Raw genomic sequence first — 20,533 nt, 5'->3', positions numbered from 1 at the left:
GATGAAGCTGCTCCTCCTATACATAAAACAACTCGGCACAGACGGCAACAACCGTGGCACACGCTGCAAACACGTTTCCTGCAGCGGTGCTCCAGGTGCGCAGAACGTCTGTGGAGAAAATCTAATCAACCCGAAGATTTCATCCATTATAAGTTCATGCTAAAGACATACAATTCTGCCCTTCACCTCTCCAAACAAACCTACTTCAACACCCTCATCACCTCCCTGTCCAATAACCCTAAACGTCTCTTTGACACGTTCCAGTCCCTACTCAACCCAAGAGAGCAGGCCCCAACCACGGATCTCCGTGCTGACGATCTGGCCAATTACTTCAAAGAAAAAATTGACCACATTCGACAGGAAATCATCTCCCAATCTCTTCATACCATGCACTGTCCTCCCTCCCCCACTGCATCTAGTTCACTCTCTGACTTTGATGCAGTTACAGAAGAAGAAGTAAGCAGGCTCCTTGCATCTTCGCGCCCGACCACTTGCACCAGTGACCCCATTCCGTCACATCTCCTCCAGTCCCTTTCCCCGGCTATCACCTCTCACCTAACAAAAATATTCAACCTTTCCCTCACTTCCGGTATTTTTCCCTCCTCATTTAAGCATGCCATCATACATCCATTACTTAAAAAACCATCCCTCGATCAAAACTGTGCCGCTAATTATAGACCTGTCTCTAATCTTCCCTTCATCTCTAAACTCCTCGAACGCCTGGTCCACTCCCGTCTTACCCGCTATCTCTCAGATAACTCTCTTCTCGACCCTCTTCAATCTGGCTTCCGCTCTTTACACTCTACTGAAACTGCCCTCACTAAAGTCTCTAATGACCTACTAACAGCTAAATCTAATGGTCACTACTCCATGCTAATTCTCTTGGATCTCTCTGCAGCATTTGACACTGTGGATCATCAGCTCCTCCTCACTATGCTCCGCTCCATCGGCCTCAAGGACACCGTTCTCTCCTGGTTCTCCTCCTATCTCTCTGACCGATCCTTCACTGTATGTTTTGCTGGTTCCTCCTCCTCTCACCTTCCCCTTACTGTTGGGGTTCCTCAAGGATCAGTCCTAGGCCCCCTACTCTTCTCGTTGTATACTGCCCCTATTGGACAAACAATCAGTAGATTTGGTTTCCAGTACCATCTCTATGCTGACGACACCCAATTATACACTTCTGCTCCCGATATCACACCGACCTTTTTAGAAAACACCAGTGATTGTCTTACCGCTGTCTCTAACATCATGTCCTCCCTCTATCTGAAACTAAACCTGTCAAAAACTGAACTCCTCGTGTTCTCTCCCTCTACTAACCTACCTTTGCCTGACATTGCCATCTCCGTGTGCGGTTCCACCATTACTCCAAAGCAACATGCCCGCTGCCTTGGGGTCATCCTTGATTCTGACCTTTCATTCACCCCCTACATCCGATCACTGGCTCGCTCTTCTTACCTGCATCTCAAAAACATTTCTAGAATTCGCCCTTTTCTTAATTTCGACTCTGCAAAAACTCTGACTGTTTCACTTATTCATTCTCGTCTGGACTATTGTAACTCTCTACTAATCGGTCTCCCTCTTGCAAAACTCTCCCCGCTCCAATCTGTCCTGAATGCTGCAGCCAGGATCATATTCCTCACCAACCGTTACACCAATGCCTCTACCCTGTGCCAGTCATTACACTGGCTACCCATCCACTCCAGAATCCAGTACAAAACTACTACCCTCATCCACAAAGCACTCCATGGCTCAGCACCACCCTACATCTCCTCCCTGGTATCAGTCTACCACCCTACCCGTGCCCTCCGCTCCGCTAATGACCTCAGGTTAGCATCCTCAATAATCAGAACCTCCCACTCCCGTCTCCAAGACTTTACACGTGCTGCGCCGATTCTTTGGAATGCACTACCTAGGTTAATACGATTAATCCCCAATCCCCACAGTTTTAAGCGTGCCCTAAAAACTCATTTGTTCAGACTGGCCTACCGCCTCAATGCATTAACCTAACGATCCCTGTGTGGCCTATTTATAATAAAAAAAAAAAAAGGTTCCTCGCATCATGTTCTCATACACTTTATGCAGTATTAGCCCTCTGTGTCTGTACTGCTACATACTTAGGCAGGTAACTGGTTCATGCAGCTTTACATGAACACCTGAGCCTTACACTATAGCTGGTCCGAATAACTAAAGCAATTGTTACCATCCACCTCTCGTGTCTCCCCTTTTCCCCATAGTTTGTAAGCTTGCGAGCAGGGCCCTCACTCCTCCTGGTATCTGTTTTGAACTGTATTTCTGTTATGATGTAATGTTTATTGTCTGTACAAGTCCCCTCTATAATTTGTAAAGCGCTGCGGAATATGTTGGCGCTATATAAATAAAATTATTATTATTATTATTATTATTTTCTGGTCTCTCAGAGATGCTCAAGTGGTTTTAGGTCAGGGCTTCGGCTGGACCAGTCAAGAATGGTCACAGAGTTGTTCTGGAGCCACTCCTTTGTTGGTTTAGCTGTGTGCTTAGGGTCATTGTCTTGTTGGAAGTTGAACCTTCGGCCAAGTCTGAGGTCCAGAGCACTCTGGAAGAGGTGTTCATCCAGGATATCTCTGTACTTGGCCGCATTCATGTTTCCTTCAATGACAACCAGTCATCCTGTCCCTGCAGCTGAAAAACACCCCCATAGCATGATGCTGCCACCACCACGTTTCACTGTTGGGATTGTATTGGGAAGGTGATGAGCAGTGTTTTCTCCACACATACCACTTAGAATTATCACCAAAAAGGTCTATCTTCGTCTCATCAGACCAGACAATCTTATTTCTCATAGTCTCTGAGTCCTTCATGTGTTTTTTAGCAAACTGCGGGCTGTCGTATGTCTTGCACTGAGAAGAGGCTTCCATCGGGCCACTCTGCTATAAAGGCCCAACTGGTGGAGGGCTGCAGTGATAGTTGACTTTGTGGAACTTTCTCCCATCTCCCTACTGCATCTCTGGAGCTCAGCCACAGTGTTCTTGGGGTTCTTCTTTACCTCTCACACCAAGGCTCTTCTCCCACGATTGCTCAGTTTGGCTGGACGGCCAGGTCTAGGAAGACTTCTGGTGGTCCCAAACTTCTTCCATTTAAGGAGTATGGAGGCCACTGTGCTCTTAGAAACATTGAGTACCGCAGAAATTCTGTGGTAACCGTGGCCAGATCTGTGCCTTGCCCCAATTCTGCCTCTGAGCTCCTTTGCCAGTTCCTTTGACCTCATGATTCTCATTTGGTCTGACATGCACTGTGAGCTCTGAGGTCTTATATAGACAGGTATGCGCCTTTCCAAATCAAGTCCTATCAGTTTAATTAAACACAGCTGGCCTCCAATGAAGGAGTAGAACCAACTCAAGGAGGATCACAAGGAAATGGACAACATGTGACTTAAATATGACTGTCTGAGCAAAGGGTCTGAATACTTATGACCATGTGATATTTCAGTTTTTCTTTTTTATTAACTAATTATTTGGAAATTATTCTACATTTCTGTTTTTTTCAGTCAAGATGGGTGCAGAGTGTACAGTAATGAGAAAAAATGAACTTTTTTGAATTTACTAAATGGCTTCAATGAAACAGAAGAATGAAGAATTTAAAGGGGTCTGAAAACTTTTCGTACCCACTGTATACCTACTAATCTGTCCTTGATAAATGTAACATTGGTGACTATCTTCCGTAGTTAGTGGCATGCAGTATACATATAGTAACAGACATCTAGAGTCCAAATGTCTACTTTTTACACTACCTCAAAAGCCAAGGAAGGAAGATGAGAGAGGAACAGAGATGAGATGATGAGCCTGTTAGAGACACATACAACAAAGACAGAGTAAAATAAAGAAGGAGCACGATGAATGACACAACACATAGCAGATTACATCAATGATCGGACGTGTTTGATGCACGGGATCAAATTCAAACTCTACAATTGGTAACAGATCTGACAAAATTATTACATGAGCGGAAAATGTGTTATATAAAAAGACTTTATATTGGATATCAGCTATCTAGATATCCAGGAAATGTAAAAATTCTGGCATTATTCCAGTCCTGTCTAAGCCACCATATCCCTCCAGGACCGCCTTAAAGGAGTTCTCCACTTTGAAAATTCTCTTCTCATTGGATGGTTCAATAGACTGATCACAAAAGACGCCCCCTGCCTGAAACCACCCGTTTACTGTATCTGTGGGACAGCATGGCATATGTGTTTAATTTCACTGCACCAAGGAAATTAAAGGAAACCTGTAACAGCCAGAAAAGCCATTTACCTGCAGATGTAGCTGTAATCTGTAGGTTTATAGTCTTTAAATCATGCAAGGCTACAGGTGTTGGCAGATAAGCAACAGATACAGACTTATTTGTGAGCAGGAGAAGTTTACACTTTTCTGACAGAAGATGGGGATGTTGTTACTGTTATATGCTTAGCTGAATGTAATGCATATACTTGTTGTACTTTGGTTTCACTTTCTCTGTGGTGAAAGGTTTTTCAGACTTCCTGTAATGCTGTATTAAGAAGCTGATGCATGTACCTCATGTTCTGTGAAGATAAAACTTGAATTACCCCATATAATCTACTCTCACCGGTTTCTTTTGCAACCAAACAGTGCAAAAACAGGGAGAAAATGATCTTGTGTCCTGACTGTGGCCGCTCATTTCCAGTCATCCAAGAGGTGCACATAGCTGTCACCATGAATCCATACTACAAAACTGAGAAAGGCATGAAGGTACTGTAAATATCTATGGGTGTCATATTAAGGCCCTGTTCAGATCAGCATTTCTATGATTGTGTGCACGAGACCTGTAAAATAAGAGCAGCAGGAGTCCAGATCGCATCTGTTGGGAGAATGGAGAGCAGGTGGTCCCATACAAAGACCACCAAGAATACCTTCTATAAGAATTTGTCACCAGGGTAGACCTCTTTGAATTAGGGCACTTACTATAAGACTAATGTCTATATCACACCAGGCGGACAAAATACTAGTGTTAGGTTCACCAGGTGAGGTAGATCTTCTAAGCCTTGGGTCCAGTTGGGCACACGGACCCTGGTCGTTGATGCAGAAAGCAGGAAGGCACGTGGACAGCGAAGACCTGGCACACAATGGAAACTCGAGAACTGCAGGATAGATTAAGTGGAACCCAGCAGGGAAGAAAACAAGCAAAAGCACAGAAGGTGGAGCACACCAAACCTAGAGGTCTAGAGTCTCAATCCCAAGACACAGGTGTGTGTCTAAAAGTGCCTTAAATAGGTTTAGTAAAATGGTGTCATTGAGTCATGCCGGGCAACCTGCAAAACCCAATGTGGAGCACAACAGAGTGCAGCGGACTGAGGTGAAGGAAGCAGAACCCGAGATACCTGGGACAGGAATGTAAGAACTAGCTCCTCCAGATCATGAAGACGCTATGAGGACAGGTTGTGTGATCCTCTTGGTGCTGTCTGATTGATCTACAAGGTGTTAAAAGGAAAAGGCATTTGTTCATTTCTTTAAATTGAAGTGAAACTTGGAGGCATCTGTATCATTCATGTCGTGCAGCATGAAATACCGACAAGTTCCCAACCAGTGGTTGCTCTCCTGTCAATCAAGCCGAGCCGGGCAGGGAGAAGCCAGAGGGAAGATGCCCAGCAGACTCTTCTTCCACAACTGCATATTTTTAAAAGTATATTTTCACTAAGACGCTACAGTGTTTCAGAGCAAAACATTGTTCCTTCAATTGAAGGAGCCCCTGAGGATTTCAGATTGCCTGTGTTTAAGGCAGCATAAATCTGACGACTGGTTCCCTTTAAGAAGAATCTTCTGTTTTATCTCTTTAAAAAACGGTTTACAAAATACAGCCAAGGTGAATCTCCCAATACATAATATCTGTCACCAATCTAAGACTTGTTATTTAATGATTTGCTTGGCTGAGTTTTCCAATTTGTCCAGGTAGAAATGAAATATAATATCGCTCCAGAGATGATATTAATACAATGAGTGATGTCGTTCAGGAGAGGAAATCTGAAGACGGCAGCGCACATATTATACAGATCAGGCCTCAAAGAAGATCCTAATCCTTGTAGATGGTTCTGCGGGACTTCTTATTATATAGGGCCCAGGCATCGCTTTATTCAGTTTTTATAGGTATCAATTCAATGAGAATGGACATAAAAGGTTAATGTTGGACGCATTAGGGTTTTGTCACAATGGTTGATATGGTAGACAAACGTGTTAAAAATTTAATGTAAAGCACTAATGAGAATTAAAGTATATTACAAGAAATAATATAAATTACAAAACTCAACTCATGTTGACTCTGCTAAAAAATAGCTCCAGCAGCTTTCTTATGAAAGAAAGATACGCACTGAAAGAAGATGTACTGTCTTCCGCTTCATTCACCCGATGAGCATGCTAAAATGGCCTGTTCTGACTTTGTTATGTATGAAAAGCATAGCAACAATATTAGAATTTATATTTACCACCTGCCGTTCACTTCACCTCCCCTGTCTGAGGAATCTCACCCAGACGAACCAGCACCAATGAAGGGCAAAGACCCGTGAACACCTGTCTGTAAATGGAGTTTCTGGATTGTTCTTTTATTCTAATGGTACCGTCACACTAAGCGACGCTGCAGCGATACCGACAACGATCCGGATCGCTGCAGCGTCGCTGTTTGGTCGCTCGAGAGCTGTCACACAGACAGCTCTCCAGCGACCAACGATCCTGAGGTCCCCGGTAACCAGGGTAAACATCGGGCAACTAAGCGCAGGGCCGCACTTAGTAACCCGATGTTTACCCTGGTTACCAGCGTAAAAGTAAAAAAAAAAAAACACTTCATACTTACCTTCAGCTGTCTGTCCCCGGCGCTGTGCTTTCCTGCACTGACTGTGAGCACAGCGGCCGGAAAGCAGAGCTGCTTTCCGGCCGCTGGGCTTACACAGGGCAGAGAAGCAGAGCGCCGAGGGATAGACAGCGGAAGGTAAGTATGAAGTGTTTGTTTTTTTTAATTTTACGCTGGTAACCAGGGTAAACATCGGGTTACTAAGTGCGGCCCTGCGCTTAGTAACCCGATGTTTACCCTTTGTTACCAGCGAAGACATCGCTGAATCGGCGTCACACACGCCAATTCAGCGATGTCAGCAGGAAGTCCAGTGACGAAATAAAGTTCTGGACTTTCTGCAGCGACCAACGACATCACAGCATGATTCTGATCGCTGCTGCGTGTCAAACTGAACGATATCGCTAGCCAGGACGCTGCAACGTCACGGATCGCTAGCGATATCGTTTAGTGTGACGGTACCTTAAGTCATGTGGCAGGAAACTTTAAAGTGTGAATATTGACATTTAGGATTGTTACATGCAATAGATGCCACTAGAGATCCTTCCTCTCTGAAAAGGCAATTTGTATATATATATATATATATATATATATATATATATACTAGCTGAAGTGCCCGGCGTTGCCTGGGCATAGTAAATATCTGTGGTTAGTTATAGCACCTCACTTCTCTTATTTTCCCATCACGCCTCTCATTTTCCCAATCACATCTTTCATTTTCCCCCTCACATCTCTCATTTTCTCCCTCACACCTCTCATTTTCTCCCTCACTCCTCTCATTCCCCCCTAACACTTGTAATTTCAACCTCACATCTGTCATTTTCTGATCACTACACTATTTTTCCTCACTCCTCTCATTTTGCACTCACACCTTTTCATTTTCACCTCACACCTCTCATTTTCACCTCATCACCTCAGTATATACATGTTTGTCATCTCCCTTATATATAGTATACATCTGTATGTCATCTCCTGTACATAGTATATACCTGTATGTCATCTCCCCTGTATATAGTATATACCTGCTGTGTGTCATCTCCCCTATATATAGTATATACCTAAATGTCATCTCCTTCTATATATAGTATATACCTGTATGTCATCTCCTCCTGTACATAGTATATATCTGAGTGTCATCTCCTCCTGTATATAGTATATACCTGCATGTCATCTTCTATATATAGAATATACCTGTATGTCATCTCCTCCTGTATATAGTATATACCTGTAGGTCATCTGCTCCTGTATATAGTATATACCTGTGTGTAATCTCCTCCTGTATATTATATATACCTGTATGTCTTCTCCTCCTGTATATAGTATATACCTGTGTCATCTCCTCCTCTATATAGTATATACCTGTGTGTCATCTCTCCTGTATATAGTATATACCTGTGTGTCATCTCCCCTGTATATAGTATATACCTGTGTGTCATCTCCTCCTGTATTAGACCTCGTTCACACGTTATTTGGTCAGTATTTTTACCTCAGTATTTGTAAGCTAAATTGGCAGCCTGATAAATCCCCAGCCAACAGGAAGCCCTCCCCCTGGCAGTATATATTAGCTCACACATACACATAATAGACCGGTCATGTGACTGACAGCTGCCGTATTTCCTATATGGTACATTTGTTGCTCTTGTAGTTTGTCTGCTTATTAATCAGATTTTTATTTTTGAAGGATAATACCAGACTTGTGTGTGTTTTAGGGCGAGTTTCGTTTGTCAAGTTGTGTGTGTTGAGTTGCGTGTGGCGACATGCATGTAGCGACTTTTTTGAGATGAGTTTTGTGTGGCAACATGCGTGTAGCAACTTTTTGTTTGAGTTGCATGTGACAGGTTAGTGTAGCAAGTTGTGTGCAGCAAGTTTTGCGCGTGGCAAGTTTTATGTGTGGTGCCTTTTGAGTATGTGCAAGTTTTGTGTGAGGCAACTTCTGCATGTGTTGCAACTTTTGTGCATGTGGCAATTTTTCCGCGTGTGCAAGTTTTGCGTGTGGCGAGTTTTCCATGAGGTGAGTTTTGCACTTGTGGCGAGTTTTGCAAGAGCCTAGTTTTTGCATGTGGCGAGTTTTGCGCGTGGCGAGTTTTGAGCGGCGACTTTTGTGTTTTGACTTTTATGTGGCGAGGTTGGTGTATGTGTGGTGAAATGTGTGCTGAGGGTGGTATATGTGTTCAAGCACGTGGTAGTGTGTGGCGCATTTTGTGTGTGTGTTCATATCCCCGTGTGTGGTGAGTATCCCATGTCGGGGCCCCACCTTAGCAACTGTACGGTATATACTCTTTGGCGCCATCGCTCTCACTCTTTAAGTCCCCCTTGTTCACATCTTCATTTTTTACCATTATGTAGATAGGGGCAAAATTGTTTGGTGAATTGGAAAGCACGGGGTTAAAATTTCACCTCACAACATAGCCTATGACGCTCTCAGGGTCCAGACGTGTGACTGTGCAACATTTTGTGGCTGTAGCTGCGACGCCTCCAAAACTTTTCCTTTCACTTTTTTCCCCATTATGTAGATAGGGGCAAAATTGTTTGGTGAATTGGAACGCGCGGGGTTAAAATTTCGCCTCACAACATAGCCTATGACGCTCTCGGGGTCCAGACGTGTGACTGTGCAAAATTTTGTGGCTGTAGCTGCGACGGTGCAGATGCCAATCCCGGACATACACACATACACACATTCAGCTTTATATATTACTAGCTGAAGAGCCCGGCGTTGCCTGGGCATAGTAAATATCTGTGATTAGTTATAGCACGTCACTTCTCTTATTTTCCCATCACGCCTCTCATTTTCCCAATCACATCTTTAATTTTCCCCTTCACATCTCTCATTTTCTCCCTCACTCCTCTCATTCCCCCTAACACTTGTCATTTCGACCTCACATCTGTCATTTTCCGATCACTACACTATTTTCCCTCACTCCTCTCATTTTGCACTCACACCTCTCATTTTCACCTCAGTATATACATGTTTGTCATCTCCCTTATATATAGTATACACCTGTATGTCATCTCCTGTATATAGTATATACCTGTATGTCATCTCCCCTGTATATAGTATATACCTGCTGTGTGTCATCTCCCCTGTATATAGTATATACCTGTATGTCATCTCCTCCTATATATAGTATATACCTGTATGTCATCTCCTCCTATATATAGTATATACCTGTATGTCATCTCCTCCTATATATAGTATATACCTGTATGTCATCTCCTTCTATATATAGTATATACCTGTATGTCATCTCCTCCTGTATATAGTATATACCTGTGTGTCATCTCCCCTGTATATAGTATATATCTGTGTGTCATCTCCTCCTGTATATAGTATATACCTGTATGTCATCTTCTATATATAGCATATACCTGTATGTCATCTCCTCCTGTATATAGTATATACCTGTAGGTAATCTGCTCCTGTATATAGTATATACCTGTGTGTCATCTCCTCCTGTATATAGTATATACCTGTGTGTCATCTCCTCCTGTATATAGTATATACCTGTATGTCATCTCCTCCTGTATATAGTATGTACCTGTATGTCATCTCCTCCTCTATATAGTATATACCTGTGTGATCTCCTGTATTAGACCTCGTTAACACGTTATTTGCTCAGTATTTTTACCTCAGTATTTGTAAGATAAATTGGCAGCCTGATAAATCCCCAGCCAACAGGAAGCCCTCCCCCTGGCAGTATATATTAGCTCACACATACACATAATAGACAGGTCATGTGACTGACAGCTGCTGTATTTCCTATATGGTACATTTGTTGCTCATGTAGTTTGTCTGCTTATTAATCAGATTTTTATTTTTGAAGGCTATTACCAGACTTGTGTGTGTTTTAGGGCGAGTTTCGTTTGTCAAGTTGTGTGTGTTGAGTTGTGTGTGGTGACATGCATGTAGCGACTTTTGTGAGATGAGTTTTGTGTGGCAACATGCGTGTAGCAACTTTTTGTGTGTCGAGTTGCATGTGACAGGTTAGTGTAGCAAGTTGTGTGCAGCAAGTTTTGCGCATGGCGAGTTTTGTGCGTGGTGAGTTTTATGTCTGGTGCCTTTTGAGTATGTGCAAGTTTTGTGTGAGGCAACTTCTGCATGTGTTGCAAATTTTGTGCATGTGGCAATTTTTCCGCGTGTGCAAGTTTTGCGTGTGGCGAGTTTTCCATGAGGTGAGTTTTGCACTTGTGGCGAGTTTTGCGTGAGCCTAGTTTTTGCATGTGGCGAGTTTTGCGCGTGGCGAGTTTTGAGCGGCGACTTTTGTGTTTTGACTTTTATGTGGCGAGGTTGGTGTATGTGGTGAAATGTGTGCTGAGGGTAATATGTGTTCAAGCACGTGGTAGTGTGTGGCGCATTTTGTGTGTGTGTTCATATTCCCATGTGTGGTGAGTATCTCATGTCGGGGCCCCACCTTAGCAACTGTACGGTATATACTCTTTGGCGCCATCGCTCTCATTCTTTAAGTCCCCCTTGTTCACATCTGGCAGCTGTCAATTTGCCTCCAACACTTTTCCTTTCACTTTTCCCCATTATGTAGATAGGGGAAAAATAGTTTGGTGAATTGGAAAGCACGGAGTTAAAATTTCACCTCACAACATAGCCTATGACGCTCTCAGGGTCCAGACGTGTGACTGTGCAAAATTTTGTGGCTGTAGCTGCGACGCCTCCAACACTTTTCATTTCACTTTTTTCCCCATTATGTAGATAGGGGCAAAATTGTTTGGTGAATTGGAAAGCGCGGGGTTAAAATTTCACCTCACAACATAGCCTATGACGCTCTCAGGGTCCAGACGTGTGACTGTGCAAAATTTTGTGCCTGTAGCTGCGACGGTGCAGATGCCAATCCCGGACATACACACATACACACATACACACATTCAGCTTTATATAGTAGATATATATATATGTATCTTGATAGGGGGAATATAGCAGAGACTAAACCATAAACATCATATTACTTTGTACAGTAGGCGTAACCAAGTTTCAAAATTGGAAGAGATGCTTTGACTACTGGTGAAGTGGAAGAGATCCCATGACTGCTTGGGAAGGGGCAAAGATGCTGTGACTGCTGGGTAAATGGAAGAGATGCGACTACTGGGGAAGTGGAAGAGATGCTGTGACTACTGGGGAAATGGAAAAGATGCTGAGACTACTGGGGAAATGGAAGAGATGTGACTACTGGGGAAGTGGAAGATATGCTGTGACTACTGGGGGAATGGAAGAGATGTGACTACTGGGGAAGTGGAAGAGATGCTGTGACTACTGGGGAAATGGAAAAGATGCTGTGACTACTGGGTAAATGGAAGAGATGTGACTACTGGGGAAGTGGAAGATATGCTGTGACTACTGGGGAAATGGAAAAGATGCTGAGACTACTGGGGAAATGGAAGAGATGCTGTGACTTCTGGGGAAATGAAAGAGATGTTTTGACTACTGGGCAAATGGAAGAGATGCTGTGACTACTGGGGAAGTGGAAGAGATGCTGTGACTACTGGGAAAATGAAAGAGATGTTTTGACTACTGGGCAAATGGAAGAGATGCTGTGACTACTGGATAAATGGAAGAGATGCTGTGACTACTGGGGAAATGGAAGAGATGCTGTGACTACTGGTTAAATGGAAAAGATGTTGTGACTACTGGGGAAGTGGAAGAGATGCTGTGACTACTGGGTAAATGGAAAAGATGTTGTGACTACTGGGGAAGTGGAGAGATGTTGTGATTACTGGGGAAGTGGAAGAGATGCTGTGACTACTGGGGAAGTGGAAGAGATGCTGTGACTACTGGGTAAATGGAAAAGATGCTGTGACTACTGGGAAGTGGAAGAGATGCTGTGATTACTGGGGAAGTGGAAGAGATGCTGTGACTACTGGGAAAATGAAAGAGATGTTTTGACTACTGGGCAAATGGAAGAGATGCTGTGACTACTGGGGAAGTGGAAGAGATGCTGTGACTACTGGGGAAGTGGAAGAGATGCTGTGACTACTGGGGAAGTGGAAGAGATGCTGTGACTACTGGGGAAGTGGAAGAGATGCTGTGCCTAATTACTGCAAACGAGGACAGTGCTGTTACCACTGGAGAACTCAATTCTGACTAATAGAAGTAGCAAAAAATTGGGAGATGTGTAAAGTCAGGTTACCAAAATGTGCTTTAATTAAGTCACTAAATCAGATATCGCCATACAGTCTTCTATGGAGTTTGGACTTTCCCTTTCTTTCTCGTGATGGTCCCTAAACCATAAGCTGATTATAGGATGTGCCGGGACTGAGTGGCAGCGGTCAGCCGGAACATGTGCAGGGACACCACAGGGAAAGTATAGCCGGACCCGGCGTACTGAAATCACTGTAGAGGATCGCCGAGCACTCCACAAGTGAGAGACGCTATTGGTAGACAATTCTCGCTCAGTCTTTGTGCATTAACCCAAATAATTCCATTAAACATTGCTTAACAATATTATAAAACAAAAAAAAACTACATTCCCTATAAGGAACACGTGGATCATAATAAAGCAATTTACAATGACAGTCCTACATCAGCCAAACTGCAGACACATGATATTTGCCAATTATATCTGTGACACGTACTGGCAGTGATCTAGTCATAAATCGTATGACCGTAGGGACGAGGATTGGCAAATTCACTGAAAGTTAATGCAAATATAAAAAAATGACTTATACTCCGAGACAATCTATAAGACGAACAGAGCTGGAAATCCTTGGAGGGTTTAGGGATTTCCATAGGTACATTCTGTAATTGTTATTTGTTGTACTGAATATATACTGTACATATTATTACTATATATAGTAAAGAGCATTTCTAAAAAGCAATGTACTGTAAAAGACTTTATGACTCTGCATGGATGATGTGAAAATGACAAAAATGTCCTAAAATTTGTTATGTAGAATAAATGCAAACAAAAGCCATTGTACCACTAGTGAACACCAGGTGGCGCTGCATAGGCACTTAGAGGATCTGCACAAATGAAATGTTTATTACAGTCTGGACACATAAAGTGCAGCGGACAGTGTGCAGGGGTCAGTGTGCAGCGGTCAGTGTGCAGCGGTCAGTGTGCAGGGGTCAGTGTGCAGCGGTCAGTGTGCAGCGGTCAGTGTGCAGCGGACAGTGTGCAGCGGTCAGTGTGCAGCAGACAGTGTGCAGCGGTCAGTGTGCAGCGGTCAGTGTGCAGCGGACAGTGTGCAGCAGACAGTGTGCAGCGGTCAGTGTGCAGCGGTCAGTGTGCAGCGGACAGTGTGCAGCGGTCAGTGTGGAGCGGTCAGTGTGGAGCGGACATTATGCAGCGGTCAGTGTGCAGCGGACAGTGTGCAGCGGACAGTGTGCAGCAGACAGTGTGCAGCGGTCAGTGTGCAGCGGTCAGTGTGCAGCGGTCAGTGTGGAGCGGACATTATGCAGCGGACAGTGTGCAGCGGTCAGTGTGCAGCAGACAGTGTGCAGCGGTCAGTGTGCAGCGGTCAGTGTGGAGTGGTCAGTGTGCAGCGGACAGTGTGCAGCGGTCAGTGTGCAGCGGTCAGTGTGCAGCGGTCAGTGTGGAGCGGACAGTGTGCAGTGGTCAGTGTGGAGCGGTCAGTGTGGAGCGGACATTATGCACCGGTCAGTGTGCAGCGGACAGTGTGCAGCAGACAGTGTGCAATGGTCAGTGTGCAGCGGTCAGTGTGGAGTGGTCAGTGTGCAGCGGACAGTGTGCAGCGGTCAGTGTGGAGCGGAGATTATGCAGCGGTCAGTGTGCAGCGGACAGTGTGCAGCAGACAGTGTGCAGCGGTCAGTGTGCAGCGGTCAGTGTGCAGCGGTCAGTGTGCAGTGAACAGTGTGCAGCGGTCAATGTGGAGCGGTCAGTGTGCAGCGGACAGTGTGCAGCGGTCAGTGTGCAGCGGTCAGTGTGCAGCGGTCAGTGTGGAGCGGTCAGTGTGGAGCGGACATTATGCAGCGGTCAGTGTGCAGCGGACAGTGTGCAGCAGACAGTGTGCAGCAGTCAGTGTGCAGCGGTCAGTGTGGAGTGGTCAGTGTGCAGCGGTCAGTGTGCAGCGGTCAGTGTGCAGCGGACAGTGTGCAGTGGACAGTGTGCAACAAACAGTGTGCAGCGGACAGTGTGCAGCGGTCAGTGTGCAGCGGACAGTGTGCAGCGCACAGTGTGCAGCGGTCAGTGTGCCGCGGACAGTGTGCAGCGGTCAGTGTGCCGCGGACAGTGTGCAGCGGACAGTGTGCAGCGCACAGTGTGCAGCGGTCAGTGTGCCGTGGACAGTGTGCAGCGGTCAGTGTGCCGCGGACAGTGTGCAGCGGTCAGTGTGCAGCAGACAGTGTGCAGCGGTCAGTGTGCAGCGGACAGTGTGCAGCGGACAGTGTGCAGCGGTCAGTGTGCAGCGGTCAGTGTGCAGTGGACAGAGTGCAGCGGTCAGTGTGCAGCGGACAGTGTGCAGCGGTCAGTGTGCAGCGGTCAGTGTGCAGCGGTCAGTGTGCAGTGGACAGTGTGCAGCGGTCAGTGTGCAGCGGACAGTGTGCAGCGGTCAGTGTGCAGCGGACAGTGTGCAGCGGTCAGTGTGCAGTGGACAGTGTGCAGCGGTCAGTGTGCAGCGGACAGTGTGCAGCGGACAGTGTGCAGCGGTCAGTGTGCAGCGGTCAGTGTGCAGTGGACAGTGTGCAGCGGTCAGTGTGCCGCGGACAGTGTGCAGCGGTCAGTGTTCAGTGGTCAGTGTGCAGTGGACAGTGTGCAGCGGTCAGTGTTCAGTGGTCAGTGTGCAGCGGACAGTGTGCAGCGGTCAGTGTGCAGCGGTCAGTGTGCAGCGGTCAGTGTGCAGCGGACAGTGTGCAGCGGTCAGTGTGCAGCGGGCAGTGTGCAGCGGACAGTGTGCAGCGGGCAGTGTGCAGCGGACAGTGAGCTCCTGAAGAACTGTGCCCAACACAAATTAACACTTAACATCCAGTGCAATTATAAGTAATTCATATAACGGATGTTCAGCTCTTAAAGAGTCTTTCTAATAAATATTATTAGCAGGCGTTAAAAAAAAAAAAAAAATAATTGTTAATATTTCCCTATCCCTCATGTGTCGGTCAGCCAGTAGATTTTTTATTAATATCCTGATGCAAAGGCAAATATCATCTTACCTATCTACATACATCATTTTTGACTTTTGGCTAGAAGCATACTGTATATTTTTTATCAGATTAAAGGGGTTTTCCAGGCTTAAAGGGGATGCCTGTATAAAAAGAAAAATCAAAGGAGGGGTGATAACCTATCGATCGATGGGGGTCCGACTGCTGGGAACGACATGAATTTGCAGCATGGGCAACTTTTATCCCCTGAGAATCAAGCGGCAATGCGCATGCTCGTCGTCATTCCCTATGGGGGTTATGACTTGTGCTCTCAGCTTCATTTTAATGGAGATAAAAGTGCCCCGTCGAGGAAGAAACATTCCCCATTCTGGTGCTCAGAGCAGGTCACAGTGGTCGGACCCTCACTTGACCAATCTGATTTTTATGGATTGACGGCATGCAGAAGATGGAGACATTTTCTCTCCATCTTCTCCTCATCTAAGAAAATCAGGGTTGTGATAAATGGACACAATTATAACATCCCTTTAATTCTCGATATCTCTGCACCAACCAAGCTTCTAACTGAAAAACAGTATTTATTTCCTCAGGGTAACAATATTCTTTTCTTTTTTTTTTCTCCATTGAACGACTCCAAAGAGCACAATCCATCATCAATCATCGTAATCGCATGGTTTAGCGCAGTGACCGGCAGATCCATGTTACCGGGGAACACTGGGAACTATTCTAACTGCTACTCAAGCTTAATGTTGCATCAGAAGAAAATGTCACCAACGTCTCATCCAGATTGTATTGTACGGACTGATCTTATTATGATGGAATGCTGCAGATAATAAAAGATGACAACAATACGGAAATGAAAAAACTGCTACAGGCGTCTTGTGAATTCTTAAGCTGGCCACTCTACAAAAGCTTGTTTGTCCACTGTTTCTCCCGAAAATTCCATAAACCTGCAGTGAGTATGCTGGGCAGGACCCGGCATCCATGTTTTCATCTTGGGAAGAGAATAAACTGTCTATACAGCGCTGTGGAATATGAAGGCGCTATAGAAGTAAAATACATATCAGCGAGAAGCGAAAACAGGTGAGACTGATGAGAGTATTCATCAGCCGGCACCTGTGCAATAAATAAATAAATAAAATTAAAAAATTGCGTGGGGTCCCCTCGATTCTTGATAACCAGCACGTGTAAAGCTGACAGCTGCAGGCTGAAGCCCCTGGCCATCAGAGTTATCTTGGCTGGTTAGAAAAAATATAAAAAAAAATAATTTATAATAATAATTTATAACTATTTTAAACCTCAGAAACGATAAATATTTTCAAATGTGTTAATAATTAAAGTGAACCTTTCAGCTGTTTCACGATACCCAAACTATAGGTAGCACTAATCAAAGCCTTGCTGCACTTCACCCCTGAGGAAGCCACATTTTGTGTGGCCATACGCATGGGGTTCTCTTTCCCTCATCTTTTTCTTCCTGTTGGCTTTTACATCATGTCATCTGTTTTTTTTCTACCTGTTTATCTGAACTATTGGCTAGTTTGTGCTGGCAACTTATTATTACTTCAAATTTCTTCTTCTGGAATTTTTTTTTTTTTTTTGCTTTCACATATTTTTCTGTGTTTCGATGTTGAGATATAATTGCCTTCATTATTATCACTTTATGTTTATATAAGATATCGAACAAATATTAATAGGTTAATCTATCATCTCGAGTTTCCTGTGTATTTTGCATTGTATAGGCAGAGGAGTCTATTAGACGTTTGTGCTATTGTTGGCATGCGCATTTTCTGTATATACAGCATAGCCTGATGACATTTTTTATTCTTCTTATATTTGTGGTCTTTTATCTCTTTATATAAATAAATTTTGACTATTTGTAGGTGATCCCTTTCTATTGGCATACTTATTTTTCTTAAAGGGAACCTGTCACCAGTTTTGTCACATAGCTTAAAATATCATCTTACTCAGCGTCTGCCCTGCATTCCCTAAATACTTATAAAACCCCCTAACTCCCCCTATAAAGTCCAAAAAATCTTTTTAATTTCTCCGGCGCTGTATGCTAATCGGGTCCCTCTTGCCCGATGGGCGTGGCTTCGGTTTTCTCCACCCCTCCCCCCTGGCTGTTGCTCACTATCCTTGAGCAAGTGGGAAGAGCCGTGCAAAGCACCAGAATTGGCGCATCTAATAGATTTTTATGCTGGGGAGGGCCAATATCCATGGCCTCTTCCCAGTCTGAGAACACCATACCCCAGCTGTCTGCTTTAGCTTGGCTGGTTGTCAAAAATGGGACGGACCCATGACATTTTTTTTTTATTACTTATTTAATAAAGTTAGCTTTATTCACCATATTTGCTGCGTTTTTTTCAGTTTCTCTTTGCTTTCTATTGGCGAGAAAACCACTGCAAAAAAATGCTGAAAGAATTGACATGCTGCAAATTTCAAAAAAACGCTGCTGTTGTCAAGTTCAGTCAGGAAAAAAACCCAAACGTGTGCATGAGATTTCTGAAATCTCATAGCTTTTTATGGAAAAAAAAAACACAGATTCTTTTCCGCAAAAAAAAAAAAAGATGCAGCAAAAAAACAAGGCTACGTGTGAGCATTACGGTACTTGATTCTCTTGATTTGTCGATTTTTCAAAGTCTATTTTATATATGATCACCTGTTTGTTTTTTCATGTTCATCATTGTGTTGAGGATGTTTTTAGCTAATTCATGAATTGCGACTTTTAAGAAGTCACAACATATTTCAGTAAATTTACTCAAGCCCGCCCCCCCCCCCCTTACTTTTCCCTCCTCCTGAAGTGATTTTAGCAGAACATGTTACTTATTGTGCCTGTGAAGTCGCTAAAAGGGTTAAAGACAAAAACAAAAAAACATTATTTATTTTGCATAAAATTATTGAACCCTGTCTGCCATCTTAAAGAATTTTTTCGTTAATAAAACCACAAGATATAAAAAAAGAAGACTGAATTAAAAAAAATATGCAAATGAAGAATCAGGTCCAAAATCTGATCTAAAACGTTACCATTCTCAATCACCGCTTCAATTCCTTCCCTAAAAATGTGAATAAGATGAAGGGAAAACTTACCATTTTTGTCCATAGAGTGGGGTTCTGACTGCTTCTTGCCGATGTCGGCAAATGAGCGCACTATTGGGATCCTGTTGCTGAGCTTCTTTTGGTTTTGGTGATAGTGTCTTTTCAGAAGAGCTTCATGAACTCTATGACGGACGTCTTCGCTTAGCTGCCCGGATGCGACTTGTTGATCCAGAATCATATCTGAGTAAGAAAAAGTAAGATATATGTTAGTTATCATATTTTTTTCTGATCTCAATAGACAGAATACGAGGTAATAACCCAGGTGCTCCTCAAAGTCGAAATTCTTCACTAAAGGCCAGGACTTGGTCAATGAGCGATGTAAGGTGGCAGCCCCCAAGGCTTGACCATGGCTGGAAGTTCTGTCCAGTAGGGAAGAGGCTGGAGATGTGGAGCGTGATTGCAGAAAGAAGAGGACCAGACAGCAGACGGCGAGTAGAGGGGTGACATGATTTGAGAATTAGGTTGTTTTTTTACTACCATTTGTCAGCCCTAAATAGTTTACCGAAAAGGCAGTTGGGCACTTATTTACTTACTTATTTACGAATCGTAAATCAAAGTGTTTGAATTCGTGTGGAGCCACGAATTTCAGGAAATTCAACTCAAACTCGATCCTCTGTGGATTGATCCCCTCATCTCTACTGCAAACGCATTTCATCCGATTTCCAACTGGCTGCATTTTTTGGTCAAGAGCAGTAATTATCGGTGTCCACAAGGGTCATTATTACTTATTAAGAGGCATTTTTAATTTATTAGGATTTATTAGGATAATACTACCTAATAAGGCAATAACTCAAGGCAAAAATTAAGGCAGCACTTAAAGAAGCACTCGCCTCAACGTTTTTATCCTCTTCATCATATTATATAGCACTGTGTACTTGCAATGGCTCATTTTGCCTTTCTACCCATTAAGCCTATGTGACTGCAGACTTCTGAATTCTCACCGCGCACAATACATGCTGTCAGGATTCTCTGGTGCCGGCGGTGAGAGGGGGAGGTGATGAAATCACAAGTATGTGATTTATATACATTCGGTCATGTGCCGACTAGACATGCCTGAACCAAAACACATAGAAAAAGACATGTTGTAATGGAGATCAACGGGACAATAATAAATTATCAAATATAAATTTTATTAGAGAAGGATAAGCAAGCAAAAACATTAAAAACAATTAAAAGACAAGAAAATATCCACAATGACCAAAGGGAAAAAAAAGGGGGAGGTCATGAAATCACAAGTATGTGATTTATATACATTCGGTCATGTGCCGACTAGACATGCGTGGCCTCGTCCACTGAAAATGAATTAAGCAGGGCCGGACACGTCTAGTCGGAATGTACATGTACAGTTTGTAAGCAAATCGCATACGAATGAGCAGTCACAAGACTACTACGCAAACGGCATGGGGGGGGGCGCCAAACAGAATTCTTGCCCCGGGTGCCATAAAACATAGATACATATCTGTATAAGGGGGCACTTGGGGAATTTTAACCTTCAAAAGAGCACACGCTTCAGAGATATCTTCACAACTATGTCTCCAAACTGAATGT

The 20,533-nt window shown here is 43.9% G+C and overlaps 1 protein-coding gene across 4 annotated transcripts in view; it reads right to left on the bottom strand.

Annotated features, from left to right (window-relative positions):
- The window catches only part of SLC4A10 (solute carrier family 4 member 10), a 241,875-nt gene that overhangs the window by 58,519 nt on the left and 162,823 nt on the right, over nucleotides 1-20,533 (bottom strand). For all 4 annotated transcript variants that reach the window (XM_069733040.1, XM_069733043.1, XM_069733042.1 and 1 more), the window contains exon 6: nucleotides 18,977-19,165. In XM_069733040.1, the coding sequence (XP_069589141.1) occupies nucleotides 18,977-19,165 (189 nt within the window). The remainder of the gene's footprint in view (nucleotides 1-18,976; nucleotides 19,166-20,533) is intronic.

This window comes from Ranitomeya imitator, chromosome 7 (assembly GCF_032444005.1).
Source record: "Ranitomeya imitator isolate aRanImi1 chromosome 7, aRanImi1.pri, whole genome shotgun sequence".
NCBI classification, from domain to species: domain Eukaryota; kingdom Metazoa; phylum Chordata; class Amphibia; order Anura; family Dendrobatidae; genus Ranitomeya; species Ranitomeya imitator.
Note: the sequence above shows the minus strand (reverse complement) of the source record. Positions and strands in the feature narration are given on the sequence as shown.